Source organism: Anas acuta, chromosome 20 (assembly GCF_963932015.1).
Source record: "Anas acuta chromosome 20, bAnaAcu1.1, whole genome shotgun sequence".
Classification (NCBI taxonomy): domain Eukaryota; kingdom Metazoa; phylum Chordata; class Aves; order Anseriformes; family Anatidae; genus Anas; species Anas acuta.
The window spans coordinates 11,194,385-11,206,724 of NC_088998.1; the positions used below are offsets into that span (position 1 = coordinate 11,194,385).

The 12,340-nt window shown below is 53.9% G+C and overlaps 1 protein-coding gene across 8 annotated transcripts in view; it reads left to right on the forward strand.

The window, feature by feature from the left end:
* PBX3 (PBX homeobox 3) overlaps positions 1-12,340 on the forward strand; it is a 113,702-nt gene that overhangs the window by 87,605 nt on the left and 13,757 nt on the right. For all 8 annotated transcript variants that reach the window (XM_068657161.1, XM_068657158.1, XM_068657157.1 and 5 more), the window contains 3 exons: positions 2,755-2,996; positions 7,791-7,981; positions 9,920-10,055. In XM_068657161.1, the coding sequence (XP_068513262.1) occupies positions 2,755-2,996; positions 7,791-7,981; positions 9,920-10,055 (569 nt within the window). The remainder of the gene's footprint in view (positions 1-2,754; positions 2,997-7,790; positions 7,982-9,919; positions 10,056-12,340) is intronic.

Below are 12,340 nucleotides of genomic sequence, written 5' to 3' on the forward strand. Positions count from 1 at the left end.
GATGCGGCTCACTCAGGGGCAAAACAAATGTTACCTCCCCGCACGAACACTTCGTCATCCCTTTGTCTGCGGGCTGCCGGCAGGCTCACGCTCTCTGGGCGGGATGCCTCGGACACAGGGGTGTTAACACCGAGACCAGCACGCTCTGCCAGCCCCGTCACCCGCTCTGGAGACACGCGTTAGGGCTGCGTGCAAGACACCTCCGTGGCTTCGTCGTTGTTTTTATCTGCTGGATTTCTTCCTCCTGTGCTTTGGGGCCTCTCACTGCCATCGACTCCGTTAGTCTCCGTTGCAGACATCGTCTTTTGCATTTCAACCTTGGGGAACATCCGCTGTCCTTTGTCAATTTACACAGGGAGGGCTGGGGGTTTTGAATATTAATTTAAGTCTGGATGGATAGTGTCATTTTGGACAAAGCCCTGTAATCCTTGGCCTGTACTCAGGAGAAAATGATGCTGAAATCACAGCAATTGTACCAAATTACTGCACTGCAGATTTTGGCCCGCCGTCTCGCAGCATCGGGGGAGATGAGCGGGACTGGTGCTGTGATACTGGAAGGGTGCATAAATTTCATAGCAGAAATGCAGCTGGCGAAAACCAGCTGGAATAGAGCACAGGAAGCACAGGCGGAGAAACAGTCCAGAAGCAAAAAGAAGAAATAACAGTAGAAATCTTCCGCAAGAAGGGGCTGCGAGCTAGAGTGGATTAAAACCAGAACGCTGTTAACCGTATGACCGGACCAGAAAAGCAGTAAGATAAACAGGAGGCATGCCTCACCGACACGGAGCAGGAATAGCAGCCCCCACGAGCTGGAACGCCTTGGGTTTCTGCCTTGGCTGCGCAAGAGCACGGCAGCAAGCAGGGAAATGTGGGGCGTAAGGGCCGGGGCGGTGCTGGTGCAGCCCTGCCCGCTGGGAGCTGGGGCTGGGGGCTCCCGACCTGGGCTGGCCACCACGGGGCCGCGGTGCCGGGCATCGCCCTCCCTCCGCACGCACGGAGCAGCACGGGTGGCCGTGGCCGTGGCCATGGCCGTCCCAGTGCGTGCACCCAGGGGCGCGCTGTGGCCACGCGCTCTATTTGCAAACCCCGTGAACCTCGGAGTGGGCAGCAGAAATAAGTTAAAGCGACGAGGAGACATTTTTATTATTCCCATGAAATTATATGGAATTATAGTGTTAAATGAAGGTGACGGGTTTAAAATGTGTATTTTAGAGCAAAGTTAATGCTGTGCTCTCTTGAGTCTGGGGGGCTGGCCAGCCAGGGGTCACTGCACACTGTGCAGAGCGTTTTGGGCACCACGGAGCAGTCTGCATGGGAGCGGCTGCTGGTCCCACACAGCAACCAGCGCAGTGCTCAGCTGCGTGTGGCTGCTGCGGGTGCTGCTGCCACGTCTGGCGCTGCCTGCTCAGAGCCTGCACCGCTGTGAGCAGCAAAGACGGGCACAGGTGCCCTGTGAGCGTGCTGGGGGCAGCGGCAGACCCCCGGGACCTGCAGCAGCCAGCATGCCCGTGCCTGCTCTTACACAGATGTAAAGAGGTTAATTGGGCTGGGATGTACATGGCTGCATTACATCTTTAATGGAAATGTTGTTTCAAGAAGCCACGGCTCTAGTGATTTTTATACGACTGTAATTATTTTTAAACTTTGTTTTCGGCATTGTTGATAACAGCTTGGCACCGTGCCCGTGTACCCTGATTAAACTTACAAATTGTCAGCCTTGATCTATAGGATGCAGGAGAGATTGCTGACTGAGCATCACTTTGGAAATTCTGGATTTAAAACAGAAATTAGATTTAAAATATTGTTCCCAATGAGTGCAAGAGCACCAGCAATGCTAACCACCCTGCATACCCCAGCACCACGATAGCAACTGAATTCCTGCACAGCGAGGGGTGGCTCAGCCCCGTGGTGTGTGTGCCCAGTGCCTGGGCCAGTCCTGCGCCTGCTGCTGCCTCCTCGCCTTGCTCCCCATGGCAGTCCTTTGTGAGCCATCGCCTGGATTCTGTCTCAGCCATTTCCCCTTCCCTACATGAGATCGCAGCACAGGGCACCTGTGTGGAGCCAGAGGCTCCTGGCACACGTAGGGGCGGTTGCATCCACGCGCCTGGTGGCAGTGGGAGCTTTGCCCGGAGCCTGCTGTAGCTCAGGGGCGAGCAGCAGCATTTCATCCCAGCACTTAAGGCCGATGCCTGGACCTTGTAGGAAGAATCCAATGGTGCTAGTCTCAGTCAGAATAATGTAGTGCTTGGACCCATTTGGAAGGAAATGAGAAGCAAATCAATTATTTCCAAATAAATAATGCACTTACTTTTACCACGTGGTCTTGCGTCAAAGTGATATAATGTGTAGGGATAATGCCAGCCTCGTGTAGGTTTAGATATGTCTTGGAAAACAACCGGAAGGCACACGTATCTGTACTCATGTGAATATTCTTTTAATACGTACAATGAAGTGTTTACAAATTCTGCAGGGTCCTTTAAAAGCTGGAGGAAGACATTCTTGCTCTTTATGGGAAGCGATGGGGTTCTGTGGGATGGCTGGGAGCCCACAGAGTCTGTCTGCCCGAGTTTCACGGGCGTTCCTGGGAGGACAGGGCTGCCTGGGTGCCGCAGGGCACGGCAGGGTGGAGGACGGCCAGGGCAGGTCCGACCCTGCAGGGCCGCAGGGCCACGGCACCTCGTGTGAGCGGGCAGAGCCTGGCAGATGCAAGAAATACTGACTGTATTTTCTCTTGTTCTCTCTTTTCTGCCCAAGGTTTGAGCATCCGAGGAGCCCAGGAGGAAGACCCTCCCGATCCCCAGCTAATGAGACTAGACAATATGCTTCTGGCAGAAGGAGTCTCAGGTCCGGAGAAAGGTGGGGGATCGGCAGCAGCAGCTGCAGCCGCAGCAGCCTCTGGAGGGTCTTCAGATAACTCTATTGAACACTCAGATTACAGAGCCAAATTGACCCAGATCAGACAAATCTATCACACAGAGCTGGAGAAATATGAACAGGTCAGACATCAGCCTCTCAGTTGTACGTGTACCTGCTGCTGCTCTCGCACTTCTTACCGCCAGCACCCGCCGCCCGGGCTCCGTCAGCGCGCCCCACGGCCCTGCAGGGCTGGGCACCCACCGGGTCCCTGGGGCCACACGCTGGAGTTTGCTGGGCGCAGGGCTCGTGTCTCGCATGCCTGAGTGTCTTCTGTTGTCTGTAACCACACAAAAGCAACACCTGAGCTGGTGCTCCTGCTGTTGGAGCCAGCCCTGGGTGGGACAGAGCTGGAGAGCTCCCAGTGCTCGGTGCCACTCGGGAGCCCACTCGGGACACGCTGCGAGTGTTCGTGGGCTGGGGCCACGTGGGCACCTGTGGTGAGCAGGCACGAGGAGGCAGAGGCGTGGGGCTGGGCTGGGGGGGCTGCACTCGGGCTGAGCTTTGGGAGCTGCCCCGCTGGGAAGGGGACGGGGAGGTTCTGGAGACACCCTCCTGGGCTGGCGCCAGCCCTCAGTGCCTCTGCTGAGTGCGCTGCGGAGCGCTGTGGTAAGAAGCTCGAGGCTGGGTCTCAGCGACCCGCCACGTGTGCTTTAGGGGGGCTCAGGGGGCCGTGAGGCGTGCTGCCTGCTGCTCGGCCCAGCGGTGCTGCTGCTGTGGGCACGGCCAGGCACCCCCAGGGGCGGGGACACCCTCCGCTCGCCTCCTCTCAGTGAACATCCACATGGGAGCACAGGGGGAGGGAAGAACCGTGTGAGACCCCCGGCCCTTGCAAGCCTCAAGCAGTGTCTTTGTTTTGCTCTCCCGGAGGTGTCCTAATAAAGCTCGCAAGCCCTGAGCCTAATCAGCTCAGCAAAACCTCATCAGCTGGTGGTTTCCCAAGCTGAGCGCGGGGAAGTCCTGCACTTGCCCCCAGCCCATCATGGCAAAGCATCGGTGTGAACAGACCAAAACCACAAAAGAGATGTGGAGGCAGTGATGAAACCACTCGAAGCCTTGAGGGCAGAGCACCGTGCACCGTGCCGCCCGCGCTCCCTCCCCGCTGTGCCGCGGCTGTGTCCTGCAGGGCTGGGCTGCCTTGCCAGTGGGGCCCTTTATTTTCAGTTTCCTGTTTTTTTTTCTGGTGAATACCCTCTGAAAGGTCCCTGTCTGCTTGGCTCTGTGTTTTTATGCTGTTGGGAACAAAGGCCTGGTCTCTGAGAGGCAGCAGTGCTGCAGCAGCTGTGGGGGGGGGCGCGGGGAGGGGTCCTCCTGACCTCCTGCCCTGGGCACCAGCAGGACGAGGCTGGGGCAGCGCGCTCCTTGGCTCTGGTGGCTCTGCCTGCTCTGTAGCTGCCTCCTTCTCCCTGCTGTTCGAGGGGTGCAGGGCCTTTGCGCAAATGTTTTCTCCTTCGAGTGACCTCCTCTCCTCCTGCAAGGCCACCAAACGTCCCGTGAGGGCCTTTGAGCTCTCCTGGCGCGGTGCTGCCCCAGCGTGCCACCTGTAGTGCCTACCCGGGGGTGGCCACCAGGTTGATGGGCACTGTCCAGCAGGAGCTTGGCTTTTCAAAGCACAGGGACACCAGCTGGAGATAGAACTGGGGCCAAAGCAAATGCAGGTCGGTGCTTACAGCCGTTTGCTGGCAAGTGTCCTCTGACTCTAACAAGTTTAATGATGTGGGGGAACCGCGAGCATTTTTAGCCCTGTAGCTCCATTTACAAAGGTTTCAGCTGAAATGTCACAGCCATCCGTCCACACCACAGGAAACTTTGGAGGATGCTCAGATGCTGCAAGGAGACAGAGAGCGAGGTGGAGTTGTTCTGAAACACGTACGCTTCCCCCTGTTGATCCTGACACCCAGCAATGTCTGCTCTACAGAAATATGATAATTTCCCCAGCCTTGCAGCAAACTGTCTCCTACCAGCTTGTCTCCAAACAGCGCCTGTCTCAGCAGCTGAGAGGCAGCCGGGACTCTGCATCCCTGCCTCCATTGCCTCCCGACGTGGGGCTGTCGTCCCGCAGGCGGCAGGGCGGGGGCCGGGGTGCCCAGCGCAGCCCCGCAGCCCAGCAGGGGCAGCTCCTGGCCTCGCCCGCGCACCTCGCGCCCGCCGCAGCCGGCAGCAGACGCCGGAGTGTCTTTCCGAAGACGCTTTCCAGACGGAGTTTGATCCTGACATTTGTTGCCAGTTAGGGGAATGCTCTTGGAGAAAAAAAAAAAAAAAAAAGAAAGGAAAGGAAAATGGAAAGTGTGTCACGCCATCACACAACTCTCCCCTCGCCGTGTGCCAGGAGAAATGGTCGTACACAGGCAGCTCTCTCCATAATTTACAGCTACTATAATAGAGATGACATATTGAAAGCTATCTTCTATAATTACACTGAAATACATTTTTTGCTGTAGGCAAAAGTACTGTAAGGGTCCCAGGCCTCCCGGAGCAGCTGGGAACCTGCTTTCTGAGTTCACAGATGTCTTCTGGATTCACCCCAAACTGGGGTGAAGTGTGGCTCTTCGGAAGATGCCACCAACCCTCAGAGCGCTGTGGCACTGTGTGGCTGGGGACTGTTTTGGGCCATTTCCTCTCTTTTCCTTGCATTTGTCTGAGGAGTCTTGATTAAGCATTAAGGCTAGCAGAAGCATCCTCCGCTCCTACAAGGTTTCTGAGCAGGTTAACAAGGCCATCACTTATAACCTGACATTATTAATAATGTCTCAGGCACCAAGCAGAGGCCTGAAAAATAGTACTGAAAAAGGGATCAAGTAGCTCGGACGCTATAAATAAACAAGAGAAAACAAGACAAAGCAGTGGTGTCTTCTGAGCTTACTTCCACTCTGCTGGGCTGCAGTAACTCCACGGACGGGAGATACCGGGGAAAATAAATTAAAAGCAGGCCCTTTAAATAGCTGTAGCCAAACTAGGTATTATCAAGCATTTCAAGGAAACTCAGGGAAAGATTTTTGCTTCTTGAAATTAAGAAACTCACTTTAGCTTTGAAACATACAATTTTTGATATATTTGTGGTGAAATATTTTTCACGGAACCGAAGTACCTGAAATTATTTTTCAATAAGAGTTACCATTTTAATAGGACTTTAGGAATGAACTCCCCAGGTCTGCACAGGACTCACCGCATGGTGAGAGGCTGGCGGCCAGCAGGGATGGGCGCTCTGCGGCTCTTTCGGGAGCCTGGAATGGCAAAACAGAAGGGAGGAAAACTGTGCAAATGGCAAACGAGGATTAGGCAGGTCAAATTCCTTGCCCTGAAGCTCAGACTGTGGTGGGCAGCTGCCGGGAGGAGCCCGTGGGCCTGCAGTGCCCGGTGCCAGCCGCCTGCAGCGGCACGCGTGGGGCACCCTGCTCCGCGCCTCGGCCGAGCGCTGCTCCACGCGGTGCGGCGGGGATGTAAATTACCCTGTAATTTACTTTCAGTAGTGTAAAGAAAAAAAAAAATCACTTTGCCTGAAGTGTATGCATCTTTCTTAAGGGTGTACCCAGATTTTAATTATCTAAATGTAAATACTTAACGAATTTTACTTAGAGTAATGAGCTAAAGTGCACACTACATAAATGAGATGTTCTAATTAATCATGTATGAACTACTGGTTTAAAGAAAAGCTATGTGAATTCTGTGAATGTTGGGCTATTGCCAAATTGCTAATCAGCATTTGCATTCATAGATGGCTTCACTTAATAAGTTGTGAGACGTTCAGCAAATGTTATAGGAAATTATGAGTTTTTAGATGCATAAACTTTTCACTTTTAACTCTTTCCCTCACATAATCTGTTGAAATACGGGAAAATCACTGAAAACGTAGTTGCAAGACAAATTGTAGCGATATTTTCAACCCTGGCTTTAGAAGAAAGAGGGGAGCTGGAGTCAAACAGCAACTTAACATACGTGGTCTGAGCGAGACGCTGGTACTGCTTCCCCTGCGTGATTTAGAGCCTGCCGAGCATCGTGCTCGTAGCCCGTTCGTCAGATGCACGAAATCCTCTGGCCTTATTAGGAAGCGATTCCAGCTCTGCAGTGCGTGAGGAGGGCTGGCTGCTGGTGCAACCAACGTGTGTGCCTGCCGGGACCCTCAGCCCCTGCCCACTGCTCCTGGTGAGCTCTGCATGCCGTGAGCCCGCTGCAGCGGCACGGCACCAAGCCCCCTCCTGCCACCGGGACAGGCAGGTCCCTGCCCCAGCCGTGCTCCAGCACCGTGCCGGGGAGGGAGCCTTGTGGCTGTGCCGCCGCTCTCCCAAGCAGACAGCAGGCCCGGGTTTTGTTTTTGAAAGAGATAAAGGAGACATAAATCAGCATAGTTTGTGGCAGCTTGCAGCCTGCGTGGGGGGAAGCCAGGATGCCAGCGTGACAGCCACTTGGTCATGCAGAGGCTCGGAGCAGGCAAAGCCTGCTGATGATGCAGCCTGCAGAAGTTTATATCATCGTGTCCTTTCGCCTGCACGCTCTGGGCCTGGTAATTGATGGCTGCTGATGCTGCCCTCCCCACCGCCCCGGCAGCGCTGCACGGCCAGGCTGCCGCACGGCCTGGCTGTGACGTTGCCTGTGGAGGGGAACTGCACAAGGCACCTCGGACAGGTTTCATTTCCCAAACCTACTGCAAGGAGTTAAAATCTTATGTGCTGCTTGTCTGGGGGTCAGCCCACCTCTTGCTAGTGCAGCCAGTATGTGGAGCTCAGCTACTGGATGTGTGCGATGTGCTCCTGTGGCCACGCGCAGGGATGGGGCAGCGTGGGGATCCCCCACCACTGCTGGCACCGTGGGCTCAGATGCCAGCTTGTGACATTTTGGGATGACACAAAGCAATTTCTGAACTTCTCCTTCCTTTGCAGGCATGTAATGAGTTTACCACACATGTGATGAACCTTCTCAGAGAACAGAGTCGGACACGTCCCATTTCTCCCAAGGAGATTGAAAGGATGGTGGGCATCATTCATCGAAAATTCAGCTCCATCCAGATGCAGCTCAAACAAAGTACTTGTGAAGCTGTCATGATTTTAAGGTCAAGGTTCCTTGATGCCAGGTAAGGCTGAGATGAGTACCCCCTGCTCTTGCTGGGACAGAGCAGCCCAGTGGAAGCCTGGCGCTCCTGGGAGCTGTGCCTGCACACAGGACAGGCTGCTGTTCAGAGAGCTTTCATAAACATCAGCATTTCTGAACACATTTTAGTGCAAGGATTAGGTTTGTTTACCCTGTGCTTGTTTATTTACCCTGCTCATGTAGGAGTCACACAGGGTTTGTGCAGAGGGCTGTTTTGTCACCCCAGCAGTTATTTAAGTGGCTGCAGGTACCAATATCTCACAGCATAAGGCTGGAACTGGCCCCATAACGAAGAGCCCAGTTATCTGGGAGGGACGCGCCACAGGCTGAGGCTGACTGGGTTAGCAGCTGCCTGTGCCTGAGGTAAGAAAGGCAACGATGCTTTCCAAAAGCCAGATTTGCTGGCCCTTCTCCCAACAAGCTGTCGCTCGGCTTGGGTAAGGGAGGAGGCAGCGCCTCCTGAACCAGCAACAGCCACCACATGCGTCCCTTGCAAAGCTGCTGGAGCTCAGCACTGCTGTCCGCAGCAGCTGGAGCACACTGCTCTTCCTGGGCTGTGAGGAGACGGGCAGGCAGGGATTGAGAAGAGCTTTACAGACACAGCCAAATTTGCTGAGTAGCCCCGACAAGGTGGGATGTCAGCCCCCAGCACTATCCCTTTCCCAAGGTGCTGGCAGCTGGCCGGGCCCGGCAGCACAGGGAGAGCCCAAGCAGAGGGCGAAGGAGCCTCAGGCGCCACGCAGAGCCTGCCTGTAGCAGCTAGCTCCTGCTTCACACCTGAAAGCTGTGAGGAGCTAAACAAGAGCAAAATAATTTTATTAACAAGGAGGTCACTGGCAGGTGTGGCAAATTAGGGTAATTACAAACAGTTGGAGGAAATGTCTATGGAGAGCTCCAGTAACTGCAAAAGGTAAAGCTTGCAGATGCACATTTTAAAGTGATTTCTTTAAAAAGGAGGAAGGTAAATAAGGCAAAATGAGCGGAAGCACAGTAATGAGATAAACGCAACTCTAGGGAGAGTCTGCCTGCTCCAGGATACAGCGTCGTTAGCAGCATCGTGATACTCCTGGAAGAGAGCGCTGGGGATTGCCGCTCGGCTGCCTGCTGGCCCGAGGCGCCGGCAGTTTGATTGCAACCAGCCCGGAGGGGAAGGGAGCTCTGAAGGAAATGTTTAACCGGTGCCTTCGTGAGGATGCTCTCAGGGAGGCAGGCAGCCGATGTCAGCTGGGGGGAAGGCAGCTGTGGCCGTGCAGGTGCTGCTGCTGTGGCCTGTGTGGAGGGGAGGTGTCACGAGGCGTGCCTGTGGCGCTGAGGCGGCCTTGGGGTGTGCAGGCTGCGCCTCAGTGGCCCTTGGTGCCGTGTCCTGTGCGTGGCCATGGAGTGAGCATGGCTGGGCCCCGGGAAGCCAATTAGCTCAATGAGTGCTAGATAAAGATGTGGCATGAAGGGGGTGCTGCTGTGCTCACCCCAACAGCCCTTTGCAGGAGCCCTGGCTGACCTGCCAGCGAAGGGGAAGAGCTTGGTCACGCTGTTATTGGCAAAGGGAGGTTCAGCAGTGCTGAGGGTGGTGGCACTGGGAGGCTGGGGCTGCGTGGGCACTGGTGGCTCCATGCCCTTCCTCAGCTCATCTCTACCCTGACTCCTGCTGCTGGCTCCAGCCTGCTGCAGGCGGGTGGCATCGGCACACCATCGGGGTGAAGGCCCCTGTGGAGGCTGGGGGAGGTTGGAGGCAGCGCCCGGACCCTGCCAGGGCCCAACCCCACAGATGGGTGCTGCAGCTCCTTGGCACGGAGCCCACAGGGCCGGGCAGCTGCTGAGGGGGCTGCGTGCTGTGGGTGGGCAACGGGGGCTGTTCCCACCCCGCAGCCCAGCTGGAGCTCTGCACGTCTGGAACAGCTGTGGTTTTCTTGTCTCTTTTCAGGCGGAAAAGGCGCAACTTCAGTAAACAAGCCACAGAAATCTTGAATGAGTATTTTTACTCCCACCTCAGTAACCCTTACCCCAGTGAAGAAGCCAAAGAAGAGCTGGCAAAGAAATGCAGCATCACAGTATCGCAGGTAGGCAGCAGGTGGGAGCGCAGCCTCCTTCCTCCACCTCTACCCTGGCAAAGGGTGGGCTTCGACGGGGACCTGTGAGGTACGGAAGGTCCCTGCCCCCAGCGCCTTCCTGGTCCCTTTGAATTTACATTATTGACCAGGAGTGGATGTGAATTTCAGCAGGGAATGGGGCATGGCTGAGCTGTGCGGGGAACGCAGTGTGACTGCGGGCAGCTGGGGCTGGTCTGGGGTAAGCGAGTGTGTGTGCGGTGAGGAAAGTAGGAATAAGAAGAGGTAATGCTAGCATCCTCGTCTACGTCAGACTTCTCTGTACGGTCAGAGCTATGCCTAGTTAAGACTTATCATCTGTTACAGATTCATTACAACTTAACATTATTTTGGGGAAAGCCAGTTTATTGACAAACATATAATCTATCTCTATAGATCCGAATTTCTTTGATTGGTTGAAGTCATTTCTCCAAGCCAGGCAGGAATGCAGCCTCTCGATATTACTGAAGTGATGTGAGTGGTTTCTTTGTAGCAAAAATGAATGATGAAGACTGACTTCATTTTATCATATAAAGTAGATGTTACTGTAAAGTTAATGCAAGAAAAATAGTATCCCCTTGATGAGAAGGGCACGCTTTTGTTATCTGCAGCTGTTTGTGTGTAGACCAAAATACACGTACAGCTCTAGAGTGGTTCCTCACGGTGGTGTTCAGGCTGATGACAGCTACATCAAGTGTTCTTTCACTGTTTCCTTCACCAGCTTAAAAAGCAAAATAACATCATTCATTTCTTGTGGCCTGTGTGTTTGACAGGAAGCCAAAATAATCCCACAGCAGATCTGGCTCATACATTTGCCCTGTGAGGGAAAGTTTACATTTGGGTGGCAGAGAAGTTCACCAGCAGTGTCCTGTTCTCCAGCTGTCCTGTTGCGGGGCTGGCATGCCATCTCCTCCCTGCTCTGCTAATCAATATTTCAGGTCCTTTAGAGGAACAATGCCTGCGGCGAGTATGTTAACTATTAATGATTGCAGGCTTCAGTATTGGCATTATTAGCAATGCAACCTTTAGCTTTATAATTAAGACCTGAGTTGAGATTTACTTTATAGGTCTCCATTGAATCCATGAAAAATTCAGGCACTTCTATTGAAGACTTCCAAATGAAACCTTCTGTGAGAAAGGCCACCCAGATCCCCAAAATCTGATCTTAATTAAAACTTTGGAAGTGCCATCAGAAGTACAAACCCAGGCACAAAGCCATCCTATGCCATGAAAAAAGCTGGTGGAGTCGTGTGTGTGCCTTGCTTGCTCCACAGCTCGCAGCACATCCCGTGCTCCTGATGGGTGGGAAGTGTGCCAGGTGCAGGTAAGAGGAGGAGGCTGGGGCAGTTTTTCCCAGTCCACTTACCAGTGGCTGTGGTGAGAAGCAGGACTCCTGGTTTTCTTGGATAATGCTCACAGTGAGAAGGAAGCAAATGTTGCTCCAGTGAGCCTGCTGTGCGGGCAGGGCACGGTGTCTGAGCTGCCCCGCTTGGTGCAGCACAGCGGGGTCTCCTCCGGGGACACAGCACCGAGCTCACTCTCTCTCAGGTTGTTCCTTTGTCACTGCCAGATCCTGCGAGTGACCGCAGCCCAGCAGATACAGGGGCAGCTGCAGCAGCTGCCGGGCACCTCTCCCAGCCCGCAGGTACCACTGCAGCTCTCACGGATGCCTGGAGCCAGCCAAACAGCTGTGGATACCTGGGCGGCCTGCTGCACAGCCCGGTGTCTTGTTGCTGGTTTCTGTCTTCTTGGCACAAGATAACTTATTGAAATTCCTCCAGTAAATGGTGTTTGAAAAATCCTCCCACAAGAGCCAAGGCAGCTTGCGGCAGAGTTAGGAGGGCCAACACAATTGACTCCAAGTTGGAGAACCCCAAAGCTCTTCAGCTCCACCGGCAAAGTGTAACCAGGGAAAAAACACCATGGTGGAGAGCACAGTAGACCTGCTGAGGAGGCATTTTGTGTCCAGCCAGGGGATGGATAGCTGTGCCTGGCAGAGGAAGAGTTAGTGATCCTGAAGAGTAGGCAGGTAAAAAGCTAGAGCATTCAAGGCTGAAGAAGCTGAAGGTCATGGGATGGAACACTTAAGCAATCAGTTACAGATTCTCCTAATGCTAATAGATATGATTTATTTTTTAATTGGTTGTTTGATAAGATTTAATGTATATATTATAGAATGAAATAAAAGGCAGGCAGATGGTCCAAAAGTGTAGCAGCAGCAGTCAGCCTGTGACATGAATATAGGTTTGTCTCTTTAC